The sequence below is a fragment of the Micropterus salmoides genome, unplaced genomic scaffold (assembly GCF_014851395.1).
Source record: "Micropterus salmoides isolate LMB-PRFRI ecotype aquatic unplaced genomic scaffold, ASM1485139v1 Ms_hic_scaffold_9, whole genome shotgun sequence".
In the NCBI taxonomy this organism is placed as follows: domain Eukaryota; kingdom Metazoa; phylum Chordata; class Actinopteri; order Centrarchiformes; family Centrarchidae; genus Micropterus; species Micropterus salmoides.
The window spans coordinates 5,020,952-5,039,530 of NW_024044681.1; the positions used below are offsets into that span (position 1 = coordinate 5,020,952).

The 18,579-nt window shown below is 45.2% G+C and overlaps 1 protein-coding gene across 3 annotated transcripts; it reads right to left on the minus strand.

Annotated features, from left to right (window-relative positions):
- Positions 1-460: 460 nt before the first annotated feature.
- slc23a1 (solute carrier family 23 member 1) lies at positions 461-18,344 on the minus strand. Of its 3 annotated transcripts, none has more exons than XM_038707689.1 (15): positions 18,171-18,344; positions 15,112-15,174; positions 13,005-13,178; positions 12,604-12,761; positions 12,431-12,519; positions 12,278-12,345; positions 11,322-11,503; positions 8,362-8,482; positions 7,752-7,908; positions 6,932-7,079; positions 6,730-6,835; positions 4,563-4,692; positions 4,309-4,452; positions 2,979-3,074; positions 461-1,617 (listed from the first exon to the last, which is right to left on the minus strand). In XM_038707689.1, exons 2-15 carry the CDS (start codon positions 15,127-15,129, stop codon positions 1,376-1,378), a joined length of 1,833 nt encoding a protein of 610 aa, XP_038563617.1. In that variant the 5' UTR covers positions 15,130-15,174; positions 18,171-18,344; the 3' UTR covers positions 461-1,375. The 3 variants fall into 3 exon arrangements, with proteins under 3 accessions (XP_038563617.1, XP_038563616.1, XP_038563615.1); XM_038707687.1 differs by lacking the exon at positions 18,171-18,344 and adding an exon at positions 15,274-15,387 and having other exon boundaries at positions 462-1,617; XM_038707688.1 differs by lacking the exons at positions 15,112-15,174; positions 18,171-18,344 and having other exon boundaries at positions 12,604-12,865; positions 13,005-13,139.
- Between the last annotated feature and the right edge of the window lie 235 nt (positions 18,345-18,579).

Consider the following 18,579-nt stretch of genomic DNA (forward strand, 5'->3'; position numbering starts at 1 on the left):
AGCGAGCGTTATATGAGGCGCATTTAGCTTTCATCCCTGTGACGTCACAGGGATGAAAATATTTAAGCTAACATAGCAGCTAACATGTAGCTAACGCAGCAGCAGAGTCTGCTTGCTGTCACTGAGAGCTCACTGGTTATTCATTTGATAGTGATGTTTTTGTTTATCAACTCTCGGTGTTTGGTTGTAGTTTGATTTTTACAGTTTTGTACTAAAGCTGCTGCTTTTTTTTACAACCTGAAGTCATGAAACAGATGAAGAATAGACATGAAGACATTAACTTTATTCTCTCTGACACACTGGCCCAGGAGCACTTTGGCAGCTCGTTCCATTAAATCACGAGTACAGATTTAAACTTCGGAGTGAAACCTCTTGGCAGAAATGGAATAAATGTTTTCACTTGGGTTTAAGCACATGAAAATAAGAGTTGTGTTTTCGTTACCTTAGAAAGAGCCTTTATGAGTCCGCCATGTGGCACCGCTATGTTTCTACAGTAGCCCAGAAAGGAAAAAGCAAACACTGGCTCCATAGAAGGTGTTTGTGTTTTTCACGCGTTTTCTCCTACACGCCTGTGAAAATCTGCAACCTCCCTGCTACTAGAAGCCCCCAAACCTGCACTCGGGTCATTTAAGAACAAACAAAAATTCAGAACTGATCACAATAAAAAGGAATGTTGATTCTGACAGATTTACATTCACAGTGGTTATACATTTAAAAAGTGACTTTCCCTGTTTATTTGGGGTGCCACGTGGTTCTGAACCTGGTCCTGAACCTGGTTCTGAACCTAGTTCTGTACAAGGAACCTGGTTATTTTCCAGAAATGATAAATATGTTTGATATCACCTTTAAAGATTTATAACATCCATTTTAATGTAAAACAAATACAGAATGTTTATTGTTATTGTTGTTGTTTTTCTTTTTCCTCACTTGTGTAGTTTAAAACACATTATATTAAGAATGATTTTGTCTTTCATGTTGATAAAAACTGTTTATTTTGTCACTTTTTGCACCATTTTCTGACAGAAGTTTTTTTACAGTGTCTTTTCTTACACTACTATTACTGATTATTTTTGGATGTCATAAACAAAATAAATGAAAGTAAGAAAGCGTCTCCTGTTCAGTTTCTTGAGGTCCTCTTCATGGTTTCCATGGTAAGAGAGGCTGCACACTGTTCTTAATATCTGGTTGTGATTGGTCCAAACTGAGTCTCTGACATCATCACGTCACAAATTGGATTCTGTTTGGTGAGTAAAGTCTGAACGAGGAGACATGAACGCAGCATCACCTGGAAAACATTTTCACGTTTCTGATTTCATTTCATTGGATTTATGAGAGACGTCACAGGTTTGATCCCTGCTCAGTGGACGCTGACTGGTCACATCTTGGTACTGGTGTCAGCAGCTTCTTCCTCCTCCTCCTCTCCTCCTCGTCCTCGTCCCTCCTCGTTGGGCGGCGGCAGGTCGTCAGACGGCCAGAAACCTGTGAAGGTGGGGCTGATGGGAAACCGTCTGAGCCAACGAGTCCGCCTGACAACCCCCATCCCCAGAGGAAGATCATAGGAGGAAGAGGAGGAGGAGGAGGACCTCCACTCCACTAAACCTCGCTCCTGTCTGGACCCTGAAGACAAAGAAAACATTGTGTGAACACAAACACACCAATCACATGACAGCATCTTCACATTAATGAAAAGGAAACAGGTTTCATCCACTGAGAGTCTGTCCGCTTATCGTTCGATTGAGGACATAAAACTGTAGCATTTAGCTCGCCGTCAGCGGCCGAGCAGTGGCTAACGTTAGCTAACTTGAGCCAGCTAACGCACGTTATCCCAACATATTTCTCATGGTTTGCAGTGACGTTCATGAGCTGATACGGCAGCAGGTTCCTGAGTTTCCGAGTTGTTTCGTCACACCGCCCCTTCAGCTGAAAGATATTTCCACAGAGACACTGAATGAAAACACTTTCCCATCCTGTGTCTGTAAAAGGAATAATGGGTCCAGTTTTCTCTACATGCACACAGCGCCATGTTTCTTTTCTTGTTTTTGAGAGCTCAGTTTTTGCAGTGCAGAAGTTTTCAGACGACAGTGAAGACTACCTCACAAACATGTCTGTGTTTATTAATCAGAATCAGCTTTACAGGCAAACAAACCTACATAATAAATAGATCCAAAATGTAAAAGAATAATAAAGACTAGCACTTATTAACATGAGCATCAGCTCTGTATGTGGAAACATTTACAGTTTAAGCTGAAGAACAAAGGTCACAGCTAACTCGTGGTAAATTTATCCTCTAGCAGTTTTTGCAGTTTCAGGGGATCTGTGATTATAAAGATGTAATGACATCAACTAAAATGAAGCTAATGTGCAACACAACAAATGCTGAATAGGAAATGTTTATAGTCTGAGATTACAATGCTCAGTAAAATATCCAGTAATACAAACTGCATGCGTCAGCGTGAGTTCACTCATTGATTTAATAACAACTTACTGATGTTTTTAACCTGCATTTAACTCGCTTCTGCGCGTTATTTGTTATTTCTGTGTGTCCGGCACTATCATGTATGTCGGACCCCAAACATAAGAAGTACCGATGGCCCAGGGCCGGTTTGTGCTGGGAGTTTGGTTTTAGCTTTTAGAGGACTCGTTAGCTGCGATGTTGTTTCTGTGTGTACGGTTCAGAATCAAGAGGCGGGAGGCTCGGGAGCGAGCGTGCTGAAAAACCCGACCCCGAGTCTTCACATAGGATCCATTGATCCTGGCTCCTGACTGATTGGCTGGCAGATGGATTTTTTTATGTCTGGGGATGTCTGGGGGTGCGTCCTCTCGCCTCTTTTATATGTGCTGTACACCAACTGTGTCAACGCCAAAACGTGAAGCGTCGTCGCTTTAAGTTTGCTGACGAACCAGCGATGGTGATGACCCCGATTTCTGGATTCTGTTCTTACATTCTCATTGTGTGTGTGTGTCTCTGTGTGTGTTACCTGGTATCGTGTTGTCGAGACAAAAGGCCAGGAAACCTCCTACAAACATCTCAGTGGACAGAAGAACCGTCAGGATCTGATCCAGTTCTGCAAGACCTGAACACACAGAGACCTGATCTGTAGGATCCACATCAGCTGATCTGTAGGTCTTTACAGAGAACAGACTTCCTGTTTTACCTGAGAGCCAAATCGTGATTATACATCAATCAGCCGTAACGTTTAAACCATCTGCTGACCCCCCTTTTGCTACCAAAACGGCCCTGACTCGTCAAGGCCTGGACTCCTCTGTGTGTTCTGACCCCTTTCTATCAGAACCAGCATCAGCTTCTTCAGCAGTCTGACCAATAGCAGTTCGTCTGTTGGATCGGACCCCACGGGCCAGCCTTCCCTCCCTATATGGTCCCCCACGACCCTGTCCCTGGTTCACAGCTGTTCTGATAGGTACTGACCACTGCAGACCGCTTTAGAGATGTTCTGACCCAGTTGTTGAGCCACCCCAGTTCTTCTGATGGTGTGAATACAAAGCTGCCTGATACCTGAGCACTTTATCAGAAACAGGTGAGAGAGACGCGATGAGTCTGACAGCAACAAACATCAGGATCAGTGAGAGAAAGCAGATTCTGGTTCTGTGGCAGCGGCTGCAGTCCGACTCAGTAAAGAGAGGACAGCTGAGAGAATATATTAAACCTTTGACATCACACAGTTACAGGTTCCGTTATCGCAGTATGTGGTGCAATATCACAAGTCCAAACTGGTCACACCTGGAACAGAGCCGGCCCACACGCGTTTCACGTCACCTTAGAAGTACTGACAGTACTGCACTGCAGTACTTTAACAGACAGAGTACCCAGTTTTCACATTAGGCAGTACACTAACACTACCCAACATGTACACAATCCATCATTTCCATCTATCCTATATGTGATCAAGTTGTGATCAATGAAGAGAAAACTCTCAGTGCTCAGGGTGAATCTGAAGAAACAACAACACATACGTGTAAGTTAAACTCACGTTTCAGGGATGATCTGCGAGGAACAATGAGCAGAGTGACAGCAAAAGGTTCTTTAACAACAGAGTTCTGCAGGTACTTGGTATGAACATGATGTATTTCAATGTGTCTTTCTACTTGTTTTTGTTGTACTACGAGTGGTGAAATATTACCACATACTTGTGTGAATAGTACAACAGCAACAGAAAAGAAACTGTATGAAAGTTTAGCTGCTTCCTCTCCAGCGTCATCCATCTCCACCTGTTGCAGTGTGTTGTATTTAACGGATTATGATCGCTCACCTGCTCAGCTCACCTTTAGTGTCAAGACACAGACACTCACCTGTGTGGATGGACTTCGGATGTGTGTCGAGATACGTCGGTAGAGTCAGCCCGAAGAACATCGAGAACCCGAGAACAAAAAGATTTCTGGATGAGTTCAAATCCACCAACTGCAGGTTAGACAGGCCAACAGCTGTGATCATACCTGAGAAATATCAACACACCTGGATTATTATTACATCACTAACTCACCTGAGAAATATCATCACACCTGGATTATTATTACATCATTAATCCATATGACCTGTGACTCACCAAACAGTGTGCAGAACATTCCTCCAAGGATCGGATCCGGCAGCGAGGCGAACAGAGCTGTGAACTTCCCAATTGATCCCAAAAGGAACATGATACCCGCTCCGTACTGCACCACCCGCCTACTGCCCACCTGCACACAGGGTCAACACAGCACAGAACACTTTGGGTCTGCAGGTATTAGGAGTGCAGATGTGAGTCCACTTCCAGATCACAGGACTCGTGTTTGTATATTTTAGTTACATTAGATTAATTTAGGAGATGCAGAAACAAGCAGATAGAGAGCCAAAGTGCTGGAAGTCCAAGCGTTGGGTGTTGCAGTCTGAAAAGCCTGATATCAGGATGTGGTAAAGAAGTGAATTGGCTCTACTGACCTGACTTTCAGTGGGGAGTTGGGTTTGACCTGGAGCAAAGAAGTCACAATTCCCTACACTGCCCTGTAGGCCAGCACCAAGGTGTGAGCTGCAAAGGTCTAAAAATGTATTACAATGATATGGGGAATCACGACAGAGGTCTGAGGACTAACTGATGTCTGGTTGCAAAGGTAGAGGGACAAGTTTCAGTGGCCTGAGGACTAACTGTAGAGGTAGAGGGGCTAGTTGTAGAGGTTTGAAGGCTAGTTGTGGAGGTCTGAGGACTAGTTGCAGAGATCTGAGGGCTAGTTGCAGAGGTCTGAGGACTAGTTGAAGAGGTAGCAGTACTAGTTGTAGAGGCCCAGTGACTAGTTGTGGAGGACTAGATGCAGAGGTAGAGGGACTACTTGTAGAGGCCTGAGGACTAGTTGCAGAGGTAGAGAGACTAGTTGTAGAGGTCTAAGGACTAGTTGCAGAGTTAGAGGGACTTGTTGTAGACGACAAGCTGCAGAGGTTAAGGGACAAGTTGTGGAGGTCTAAGAACTTCTTGTGGAGGTAGAGGGACTAGTTGCAGAGGTAGAAAGACTAGTTGCAGAGGTAGAAAGACTAGTTGCAGAGGAAGAAAGACTAGTTGCAGAGGCCTGAAACTAGTTGTAGAGGTAGAGGAACTAATTGAAGATGTCTGAGGACTAGTTGCAGAGGTAGAGGGACTAGTTGTAGATGTCTGAGGACTAGTTGCAGAGGTAGAAAGACTAGTTGCAGAGGTAGAGGGACTAGTTGCAGAGGTAGAGGGACTAGTTGCAGAGGTAGAGGGACAAATTGCAGTGGTAGAAAAACTAGTTGCAGAGGCCTGAAACTAGTTTTAGAGGTAGAGGAACTAATTGAAGATGTCTGAGGACTAGTTGCAAAGGTAGAGGGACTAGTTGTAGATGTCCGAGGACTAGTTGCAGAGGTAGAAAGACTAGTTGCAGAGGTAGAGGGACTAGTTGCAGAGGTAGAGGGACTAGTTGCAGAGGTAGAGGGACAAATTGCAGTGGTAGAAAAACTAGTTGCAGAGGCCTGAAACTAGTTTTACAGGTAGAGGAACTAATTGAAGATGTCTGAGGACTAGTTGCAGTGGTAGAGGGACTAGTTGTAGAGGTAGAGGGACTAGTTGCAGAGGTAGAAAGACTAGTTGCAGAGGTAGAGGGACTAGTTGCAGAGGTAGAGGGACTAGTTGTAGAGGTAGAGGGACTAGTTGCAGAGGTAGAAAGACTAGTTGCAGAGGTAGAGGGACTAGTTGCAGAGGTAGAGGGACTAGTTGTAGAGGTAGAGGGACTAGTTGTGGATGTCTGACGACTAGTTGCAGAGGTAGAAAGACTAGTTGCAGAGGTAGAGGGACTAGTTGCAGAGGTAGAGGGACAAATTGCAGTGGTAGAAAATCTAGTTGCAGAGGCCTGAAACTAGTTTTAGAGGTAGAGGAACTAATTGAAGATGTCTGAGGATTAGTTGCAGTGGTAGAGGGACTAGTTGTAGAGGTAGAGGGACTTGTAGAGGTAGAGGGACTAGTTGTAGATGTCTGAGAACTAGTTGTAGATGTCTGAGGACTAGTTGCAGAGGTAGAAAGACTAGTTGTAGATGTCTGAGGACTAATTGTAGATGTCTGAGGACTAGTTGTAGAGGTAGAGGGACTAGCTGTAGAGGTCTGGCGATCCTGATCTTTCATTATCAGGAACATCTGACAATCAGCCAATCTGTAATCAATCACCTCTTGATCACCTCATCTTCATTTTTGTCAAACAAACAAACCTGTCATAGATGGGCGTGGTCTCAGTTACCTTGGTGATGCCCAGAACGCCTATATTTGGACTGGAGGAGGTGGAGCCGTTTCCTGTCCCTAAAAGGCCGGCAATGATGCAGCAGACGCCCTCTGTGAATATTCCCCTGAAACAAAAAAAAAACCCAAAACCCATTGAACACCTCTGTGGGCAGAGTCTGGCAGGTAAGTAATCTTTACTTCCTGTTCACTTCCTTTCTCACCTGTTGATGGCATGGACTGGAGGGGGTGTGGCTCCAGACAAACGAGCACAGGCATAGTAATCTCCTATTGACTCCACGGTGCCTGCCATTGTGGCACTCAGCATCCCTAGCACACCCGCAACAGTTACCACCGGCAACCCCCACTGGCCTATCAGAGTCCAGAGGCAGGACATCAGTTTTACTAAAGAAAAACACGCTACCTTCATCTTCACTCCATCATCTGTGACCTCACAAAAGGTTCAACTTGTCTGGCTGTTAACGCCAACAGAAAATTTAAGATGCGCATGTTCCTGTGAGGAAGTCTGAAGGATGTTCTTCAACTAACTTCAGGACTAACAATCTTCAATGTAGGGTGCCTGTCAGACACAACATGGGGATTAAAATGCCTCTGGATGGTATCTGAATCATGTTGTGCTGTCACCTGACAAACTTCATGTGTAATCAAAAAAAGGTTAAAGTCAAGGGCAACAGGACTTGGTTGAAGATACTAGAAGACGTTTCGTCCCTCATCCGAGAGACTTCTTCAGTTCTGCAATGCTTAGTAGAGGAACTCAGCTATTTATACTCCGTAGTATCATTTGGTAGTTCCCCTACCAGTAATTTCAGAACTGAAGACGTCTCTTGGATGAGGGACAAAACATCTTTTAGTATCTTCAACCAAGTCCAGCTGCCCTTGACCTTCTTTGGATAACTATGACCTGGGCTACTGAGAACCTTCACAGACACCTTCAAGTGCAATACATTTTTTAAACCCAATGTTATGAGTGCTGATTTCATGGACAGTCGTGAAGCTGTGATTGGATGGTTTCAGACATCTTACAGGGGTAGGGTACTCTGAACCAGGGTGCAGAAGCCATGATGTCACCGCGGGCATCGGTCCGAGCCTTGTGTCCATAGTGATCGGGGTCCTTCGGCAACAGGTCGGTCAGAGTGAGAATGTAGCAAACGAGCCAGACCAACATGATGGCGAGGATGATCTGAAGTGGCGTCAGAGGAAAGACATAAGAAACTAGAGATCACTTTGTGTTTCAGATAATTAAATACTGACCCATAAATGGACATCACATGAATCAGCACAGAAAGTGAAGCCAAACACACAAAGTCAAGTCAGTGAGCAAGGAAGCTGAACTACATGGTAAGTTCTGAAAATGTGTTTGTGATTCCAGCTCTTGTTTGTACTTCAATACTAAACCAGTTAGCATAGCATAGTCCTGATCCATCCAAACGCCATTCAGAAAACAAGCATTTTAAAAGCTGTGTGCATGTCTTCTTGCTGACAGACCTGACAAAGCACAAATTCAGATGTGATCGTTATTTCGGCATCCTTTTGATCCGTTTCACGTGACTCCAATCACCTGACATCATCACTCTACATCACCGCCTGACATCATCAACTGACACTTGAACTGTTTATGTTTTTGTTCATTTACAGGAAACATTTTGAAGATCTGGACTCTGGTGGAGGTCAGGCCTTTCTTCCTGCTGTAAACAGGAACAGGAAGTGATGTGGATCTCAGGTACTGAGCAAAAAGCACAATGAGGAAAATACATCTGCAGGGAGAGAGAGAGAGAGAGAGACTGTTTATCCATCAAACTTGTTGTAGGCCATTTATGTTCAGTTTATATGAGCAGAATTAAGAGACAGGTAAAGATGAACCGACAGAGATAAGGACAGGTGAACAGGCGGGCAGGTAAACAGACAGACAGGTGGACAGTCACACAGGTGAAGAGACAGGTGAACAGACAGGTGAACAGACAGACAGGTGGACAGACAGGTGAACAGGCAGACAGGTGGACAGACAGGTGAACAGGTGGGCAGGTGAACAGGCAGACAGGTGAACAGACAGGTGAAAAGACAGGTGAACAGGCTGGCTGGTGAACAGACAGGTGAACAGGTGGGCAGGTGAACAGGCAGACAGATGAACAGACAGGTGAAAAGACAGGTGAACAGGCTGGCATGTGAACATACAGGTGAACAGACAGACAAGTGAACAGACAGACAGGTGAACTGTCACACAGGTGAACAGGCGGGCAGGTGAACAGACAGACAGGTGGACAGACAGGTGAACAGGTGGGCAGGTGAACAGGAAGACAGGTGAACAGACAGGTGAAAAGACAGGTGAACAGGCTGGCAGGTGAACATACAGGTAAGCAGACAAACAGATGAAAAGACAGACAAGTGAACAGACAGGTGAACAGACAGACAGGTGAACAGACAGACAGGTGAACAGACAGGCAGGTGAACATACAGGTAAGCAGACAAACAGATGAAAAGACAGACAAGTGAACAGACAGGTGAACAGACAGACAGGTGAACAGACAGACAGGTGAACAGACAGGTGAACAGACAGACAGGTGGACAGACAGGTAAACAGACAGACAGGTGGACAGAAAGGTGAACAGGCGGGCAGGTGAACAGACAGGTGAACAGACGGAGAGTTGAACAGACAGACAAGTGAACAGACGGAAAGGTGGACAGACAGGTGAACAGACGGACAGGTGGACAGACAGACAAGTGAACAGGCAGACAGGTGGACAGACACACAGGTGAGCAGGTGGGCAGGTGAACAGGCAGGCGAACAGACAGACAGGTGAAAAGACAGACAAGTGAACAGACAGACAGGTGAACAGACAGGTGAACAGACAGACAGGTGAACAGACAGACAGGTGAACAGACAGGTGAACAGACAGACAGGTGGACAGACAGGTAAACAGACAGACAGGTGGACAGAAAGGTGAACAGGCGGGCAGGTGAACAGACAGGTGAACAGACGGAGAGTTGAACAGACAGACAAGTGAACAGACGGACAGGTGGACAGACAGACAAGTGAACAGGCAGACAGGTGGACAGACACACAGGTGAGCAGGCGGGCAGGTGAACTGGCAGGCGAACAGACAGACAGGTGGACAGACAGACAAGTGAACAGGCAGACATGTGGACAAACAGGTGAACAGGTGGGCAGGTGAACAGGCGGACAGGTGAACAGACAGGTGAACAGACAGACAGTTAAGCAGACAGACAGGTGAACAGGCGGGAAGGTGAACAGACAGGTGAAAAGACAGACAAGTGAACAGACGGACAGGTGGACAGACAGGTGAACAGGCGGGCAGGTGAACAGGCAGACAAGTGAACAGACGGACAGGTGGACAGACAGGTGAACAGGCGGGCAGGTGAACAGGCAGACAGGTGAATAGACGGACAGTTGAGCAGACAGACAAGTGAACAGAAAGGTGAACAGACAGGTGAACAGACAGCTAAACAGACAGACAGGTGGACAGACAAAAAGGTGAACAGACAGACAAGTGAACAGACAGGTGAACAGACAGGTGAACAGACAGCTAAACAGACAGACAGGTGGACAGAAAAGGTGAACAGGCAGGCAGGTGAACAGACAGGTGAACAGACAGGTGAACAGACAGACAAGTGAACAGACAGGTGAACAGGCGGGCAGGTGAACAGGCGGACAGGTGAACAGACAGGTGAACAGACAGACAGTTGAGCAGACAGACAGGTGAACAGGCGGGCAGGTGAACAGGCAGACAGGTGAATAGACGGACAGTTGACCAGACAGACAAGTGAACAGAAAGGTGAACAGACAGGTGAACAGACAGCTAAACAGACAGACAGGTGGACAGAAAAGGTGAACAGGCAGGCAGGTGAACAGACAGCTGAACAGACAGACAGATGAACAGGCGGGCAGGTGAACAGGCGGGCAGGTGAACAGAAAGGTGAACAGACAGGTGAACAGACAGCTAAACAGACAGACAGGTGGACAGAAAAGGTGAACAGGCAGGCAGGTGAACAGACAGGTGAACAGACAGACAAGTGATCAGACAGGTGAACAGGCGGGCAGGTGAACAGACAAGTAAACAGACAGACAGGTGGACAGACAGGTGAACAGACAGACAGGTGAACAGGCGGACAGGTGGACAGACAGGTGAACAGGCGGGCAGGTGAACAGGCAGACAGGTGAACAGACAAACAAGTAAACAGACAGACAGGTGAACAGACAAACAAGTAAACAGACAGACAGGTGAACAGGCGGGCAGGTGGACAGATGAGTGAACAGGTGGGCAGGTGAACAGACAGACAGGTGAACAGGCGGGCAAGTGAACAGACAGGTGAACAGGCAGGTGAACAGACAGACAGGTGAACAGGCGGGCAAGTGAACAGACAGGTGAACAGGCGGGCAGGTGAACAGGTGGGAGGGTGAACAAGTGAGCAAACAAACAGATGAACAGACAGACAGGTGGACAGACAGGTGAACAGACCGACAATTGGACAGAAAGGTGAACAGGCAGGCGGGTGAACAGACAGACAGGTGAACAGACAGACAGGTGAACAGGCTGGCAGGTGATAGACAGACAGGTGAACAGTCAGGTGTCTCACAGTGCTGACAGGCCCCAGTGAGAGCCAGCTCTGTCTCCAGCTGTGGTGAAAACAGACAGGCCAATCAGTGAGACAGTTGGAGTGATGGTGAGCGGGCCGATGTAATCCAGCAGCAAACCTGGGAACCCACACAGACCAATCACAAGCTCCACAACACTGGACACGATGATGCTCCCCTGGATCTGAAACACAAACACACACAGATACCAGCTGGACTCTTTCCACTTTACATGAAATAATAAATTATCAATAATAGAAATCCATCCATGCATTTTCTGCACTTTATCCAGGTCTGGAAGCAGCAGCCCACCCCCCGCCCCCCCTGGCTCAGGTGAGTCCTGAACCATCCCTTAGTTATCCTGCTATAGGCCTAGACTGCCGGAGGATTTCCCATGATGCACTGAGCTCCTCTCTCCTCTACTTTCTCTCCCTCTGTATGCAACCTCATCCCATTATTGCATGTTACTAACACAACTTCTCCCCTTTCCGGTAGTCTTGTGCTTTCTCGTCCCTCTCCTCTCTCCTCCTATCACTTCCTGCAGGTGTTTCTGGCTCTGTTCCTAACCCTTTTGTTGGAACTGTTTGGTATTGGTCCAGACCTACTCTATATCGAAAGTGCAAGTGTTCATTTAATAGTTGTCACACGCTTCTGTCTGACAGGCTACAAGTACTGTACACAACCTCCATGAGAAAAGACAGCCCAACAATGTTCAGAGCTTCAGCATCTCAAGGTGAATCTCATCCACACCAGGTGACTCTGCAGAGCGTTTGAATTTCCTCAGTGACCTCTGACAGAGATAAACAACTGTGGCCCAGAGTCTTCTTTCCCTGCCTCCTCTATGGAGGAAGAGGCCGTCAGCTGCAGAGGTTCACTTTGTCACTGCCTGATATCCATCTGCTGATTCAGGTGTCACCCTGGACCAATCCAACCCACTACACAAATAACAATCACATACCTCTCTGATGCGTGGCTGCCAGATGTGTGAGGTGTTGAGTGGAAGACTCCAGTTCCCATAAATCTCCTCTGCAGAGGAACAAAACAAATCACTTTATTATTAATATGTTGTGTTTTAATTACAGAGGTAAAATGGCTTGCTGAACTGTCTCACCCTCACTGGGACACCTCCAGCGGTCCAGACCGAGGATGGCTTGTGCAGGAATCAGGAAAGCAAACGCACTGGCCTGAAACAGTGGAAGTCTACAAACACAGACACGTTAGTCTCACCTGACTCCCTCAGACTCACCTTAGAGCCACAGACTTACTGAACACCCAAAGTCTCACCTGACTCCCACGGTGGTCTGGATCAGAGTTGTGAGTCCGACGGTGGTGAAAATGGTTCCGATCAGCTGACTAATGGTGTTCTGGTCTCGACCAACACACATGGCCTCAGCCAGAAGAAACGGTACCGCTATAGTACCGCTGAAACATGTCAAGTAATGCTGAGGACAGATTAGAACAGGTGACATCAACGTCAATCCTTCACCCGATTGGACGAACACACGGCTCACTGGCCTGTCATTGGTCTTTGCTTCTGATGGTCAAACTGAAAAATAAACAGGGCCGTCCTTTAAATGAGCCTCAGTAACTTTATGACGTCACAACTATACAGTCACTGCCGTCAGCCATGTCCCCACTCTAATCCCTGTTTTAACCCAGTAATCCATGTCTAAACCCGGTCGTACCTGTAGTCCCAGTAGAATACACAGGTACCAGGGTGGAACATCTTCGATGGTGTAAATCATGTCTGACGCCGCCCCCTGCAATCCTATTGGCCAGTTAGTCTTTCCATCTTCTCCTATTGGCAGGATAATCCTGTCTTTCTTGTGGCTCTGCCCCTCTGCCAGGTAATCATGACTCTGATTGGACACAGACAGTCACACCTGTTAATACAGGTCATTTTATAAAAACAAGTTAGGGTGAAGCCTGGATGCTGATAAGAGAAGTGGGAACAAATGTGTAAATGGGTAGCGCAGTCAGGTGAAGTGGGAAGAAGGGAAAGTCCAAGGACATTTGGTGGACAGATGGAAAATGGCCCTGCCAGGAAATCATGGAAGAGGGTTAGGGTTAGGGAAGACGTGCTTCCCTCTTCCGGAGCACTACTCACGTGGTCCAGCTTCGTGTGGGCGTGTCCTGCCAAAATGTTTCCTCATGTTTCAGCAACAACCACCCACCTACTCCTCAAAAGTCTAGTATTTCTTTCATTACTGACTTAGGTACTGTTAAAGTGTCTGACAGGACTACTGCCCTGTGGGCTAGAGATTCACCTGGTTGAGGTTCATATTAGTGTGTCTAGCAGAGATGAAGAAAGAGTAATTCTTTATGTCCTGTCTGGAGCAGGAAGCCATAGAGAAATATATCAACGACAGCCTGGCAGCTGGTCTCATCTGTCCCTTCTCCATTCTTGTGGGTGCCGGTTTTTTCTTTTCCAGAAAGACAGATCAGACTCTCCTCATCTTGACCCTGTGTTTGAGCCGCTGTGTCATGATACTGTCTTCTCTAAATGGGATCTTCACCAATGCCTATCATCTGATCTGCATTCGCGAAGTAGACAGCTGGAAGACGTCCCCTCTTCAACACCCCGTTTGGGCACTCCTTCGGCCTCACCAGCGCCCTTGCAGTGTTTGCTTGCTTCATCGTTTGTTGGAGAACAAATTATTTGTAATAGGATGAAGTGAAGTTTGAATTTCATGTTTCATCTGTGAGGATTTTGAGGTTCCTGTAATTTTTCTAATGTTAAACTGATAAAACTGAAGTTATTGGCTGTGTCCGAAATCAGCCACTACTCACTATATAGTGGGGATTTCAGACACAGCCATTGTTCTGGGGCCTAAGCACCTCCGTGACACATTATCTAAAGATATAGTTTCCCTTGATGGCATCGCCTTGGCCTCCAGCACCACTGTGAGGAATCTTGGAGTTATCTTTGATCAGGACATGTCGTTTAAGTCTCACATTAAGCAAATTTCAAGGACCGCCTTTTTTCACCTACGTAATATTGCGAAAATCTGGAACATCCTGTCTAAAAATGATGCAGAAAAACTAGTCCATGCATTTGTTACTTCTAGGCTGGATTACTGCAATTCCTTATTATCTGGCTGCTACCGTGTAGCACAGTGCAGGAGATGGCCGGCTGCCCCGAGTCCAGGTTCTGCTCCAGGTTTCTGCTGGTTAAAGGCAGTTTCCCTTGCCACTGTGGCAAAGTGCTTTCTGATGGTGGGAATTGTTGGGTCTGTTTATAATATTACAAAGAATGAAGGTTACATCTGCTCTGAGAACTTATATTGAACATTATATATTTGAACATTATATATTTAAGGTTAGGGTTACTGTTGTTAAGAAAACTTCTCTTATCACGTAAATTAACATTCAAACACATAACAGACTCACTGAACTCAAAGTTCTCTTTAGACACCAGTGGAAACTGTACATTGTACTACAACAATACTATAACACTGACCACTACCAACACTATGAGTTTTACTGTCTCAGTCTTTTTCTAATAAACTCTGGAACGGTCTCTAACATTTTCTTTGAATCATCAACATGAATGTTAAACTGGTGTGAGATCAGTTTTAGTGTCAGAAACGGAGGAGAAATGTTTCATGACTCTAAACAACAGAAAAATGCTGCTGCTGCTACTATTGTGTAGTAATAGTAGCAGCAGCAGTAGCAGCATATCAGGTCATACTGTATAAATAAATCACTGAACTGCATCAGCTCTGCCTCACGCGTCTATATTTGAGTTGTTTACACCAGTCGTGATATTTTCAGATACAATAATCAGTTTACCTGAGCGTCGTTTTCCATTTCACCTGCAGCTGTGTGACTTTCTGGATGACCGAGCACAGAGTACTGAAGAGAGAGAGAGAGACAGAGTGTGTGCGCTTCAGGTGAAAGTCCGCAGAGATTAACAACAGATTATTAAACATCACACACAGAAACACGTCTCACCTGTCCAGGTGTGTCACTCTCACTGAGGCAGCAGTTAATGATCACTGATTATTGATTATCCCTGAGGTTGTTGTCAGCTCTCTGTATGAAGCTGTTTTAGGTAACCACCTTTCACCAACTGTCCAATAATCATTTACTTCCTCTTCAGGTCATCGACTGGTTAACTTTTTTACATTTCAGGTCAATTTCACTAAAGCACTGGGAACCTTCTGTTTGACTTTGTTATGTCACTGTAGATTAAAATATTTATTTTATGTTAATTTGGATTTACTTTAATTATATTTTATCTTTCTTCATCTTTTACTTCTGCAGTTTTGCACAAGTGGCCCAAATCTGATTGTTTTGCATACAGTATCTCACAGAGTGATTCACCCCTCACCTTTTGTAAATATGTGATACTCTCACTCACTACTTTACACTGTTCTACAAGCTGTACGCTCACTACTTTACACTGTTCTACAAGCTGAACGCTCACTACACTGTTATACAAGCTGTACGCTCACTACTTTACACTGTTATACAAGCTGCACTACTTTACACTGTTATACAAGCTGCACGCTCACTACATTACACTGTTATACAAGCTGTACGCTCACTACTTTACACTGTTATACAAGCTGCACGCTCACTACTTTACACTGTTATACAAGCTGTACGCTCACTACTTTACAATGTTATACAAGCTGTACGCTCACTACTTTACAATGTTATACAAGCTATACGCTCACTACTTTACACTGTTATACAAGCTGTACGCTCACTACTTTACACTGTTATACAAGCTGTACGCTCACTACTTTACACTGTTATACAAGCTGCACGCTCACTACTTTACACTGTTATACAAGCTGTATGCTCACTACTTTACACTGTTCTACAAGTTGAACGCTCACTACTTTACACTTCATGCTCACTACTTTACACTGTTCTACAAGCTGAACGCTCACTACACTGTTATACAAGCTGCACGCTCACTACTTTACACTGTTATACAAGCTGTACGCTCACTACTTTACACTGTTCTACAAGCTGAACGCTCACTACACTGTTATACAAGCTGTACGCTCACTACTTTACACTGTTATACAAGCTGCACTACTTTACACTGTTATACAAGCTGCACGCTCACTACATTACACTGTTATACAAGCTGTACGCTCACTACTTTACACTGTTATACAAGCTATACGCTCACTACTTTACACTGTTATACAAGCTGTACGCTCACTACTTTACACTGTTATACAAGCTGAACGCTCACTACACTGTTATACAAGCTGTACGCTCACTACTTTACACTGTTATACAAGCTGAACGCTCACTACACTGTTATACAAGCTGTACGCTCACTACTTTACACTGTTATACAAGCTGCACGCTCACTACTTTACACTGTTCTACAAGCTGTACGCTCACTACTTTACACTGTTATACAAGCTGTACGCTCACTACTTTACACTGTTATACAAGCTGCACGCTCACTACTTTACACTGTTTTACAAGCTGTACGCTCACTACTTTACACTGTTATACAAGCTGTACGCTCACTACTTTACACTGTTATACAAGCTGCACGCTCACTACTTTACACTGTTATACAAGCTGTATGCTCACTACTTTACACTGTTCTACAAGTTGAACGCTCACTACACTGTTCTACAAGCTGCACGCTCACTACTTTACACTGTTATACAAGCTGTACGCTCACTACTTTACACTGTTATACAAGCTGTACGCTCACTACTTTACACTGTTATACAACCTGTACGCTATACAAGCAGTACGCTCACTACTTTACACTGTTATACAAGCTGTACGCTATACAAGCTGCACGCTCACTACTTTACACTGTTATACAAGCTGTACGCTATACAAGCTGCACGCTCACTACTTTACACTGTTATACAAGCTGTACGCCCACTACTTTACACTGTTATACAAGCTGTACGCTCACTACTTTACACTGTTATACAAGCTGCACGCTTACTACTTTACACTGTTATACAAGCTGTACGCTCACTACTTTACACTGTTATACAAGCTGAACGCTCACTACTTTACACTTCATGCTCACTACTTTACACTGTTATACAAGCTGCACGCTCACTACTTTACACTGCACGCTCACTACTTTACACTGTTAACAAGCTGTACACTCACTACACTGTTCTACAAGCTGTACGCTCACTACTTTACACTGTTATACAAGCTGCATGCTCACTACTTTACACTGTAATACAAGCTGTACGCTCACTACTTTACACTGTTATACAAGCTGTACGCTATACAAGCTGCACGCTCACTACTTTACACTGTTATACAAGCTGTACGCTCACTACTTTACACTGTTATACAAGCTGTACGCCCACTACTTTACACTGTTATACAAGCTGTACGCTCACTACTTTACACTGTTATACAAGCTGCACGCTTACTACTTTACACTGTTATACAAGCTGTACGCTCACTACACTGTTATACAAGCTGAACGCTCACTACTTTACACTTCTTGCTCACTACTTTACACTGTTATACAAGCTGCACGCTCACCAGTTTAGACTGCACGCTCACTACTTTACACTGTTAACAAGCTGTACACTCACTACACTGTTCTACAAGCTGTACGCTCACTACTTTACACTGTTCTACAAGCTGTACGCTCACTACTTTACACTGTTCTACAAGCTGTACGCTCACTACTTTACACTGGAGCAAAGGGTCATTTCTTCAGTGTTGAAACATGAACAGATAGAATCAGATATTTACAGACATGTCAGGGGTGGACTCAATCTGTGAGATACTGTATGTGACAAAGATCAAAAGTTCAGCTCAGGCACCGACACAGGAAACAGAGGTTACGTACGGTAAGTGATATTTAAACACACGGTGGAACTTACTGTGAGAGGTGAAGTAGTATCAGGAATCTGGCATGAACCCAAAAGCAGACTTAACAAAGGTTCTGTGTCCTGGGGTGCAGCTGGCTGCTGGGTTTTACTGGTGTTTCCTGATCCGTGAACCACAAGGTGACTGAGAGGTCCAGTGTTTGTTTCTTGAAGCAGGGAGAATAACGAGGCTCAGAAAACAAGTAATCAAGAATCACATTTTTTTTAAAACAGGTTCAAAAGTAATTTGGCTGGTGCGTCATGAGACACACAGAAGATGACTCAACAGTAAACTGGTGTTTGGCACTTCCTCCATTAGGGCTTGTGCAGGACAGGCGTGTGACTGTAGAGGAGCAACAGGTGTGTCTGGGTGCCAAAACCCCGGGAGCAGCAGAGCGCTCATTAACTCCTCTGTGAGGGAGGG

What these genes read in the sequence shown, in the direction of transcription:
- slc23a1 (XM_038707689.1), bottom strand. An exon ending in AATGTTCTGCACACTGTTTG is followed by an intron (nt 4,453 to 4,562) that starts GTGAGTCACAGG and finishes GATATTTCTCAG; the next exon opens with GTATGATCACAGCTGTTGGC. An exon ending in TCTCGACAACACGATACCAG is followed by an intron (nt 1,618 to 2,978) that starts GTAACACACACA and finishes CTTTGTCTTCAG; the next exon opens with GGTCCAGACAGGAGCGAGGT.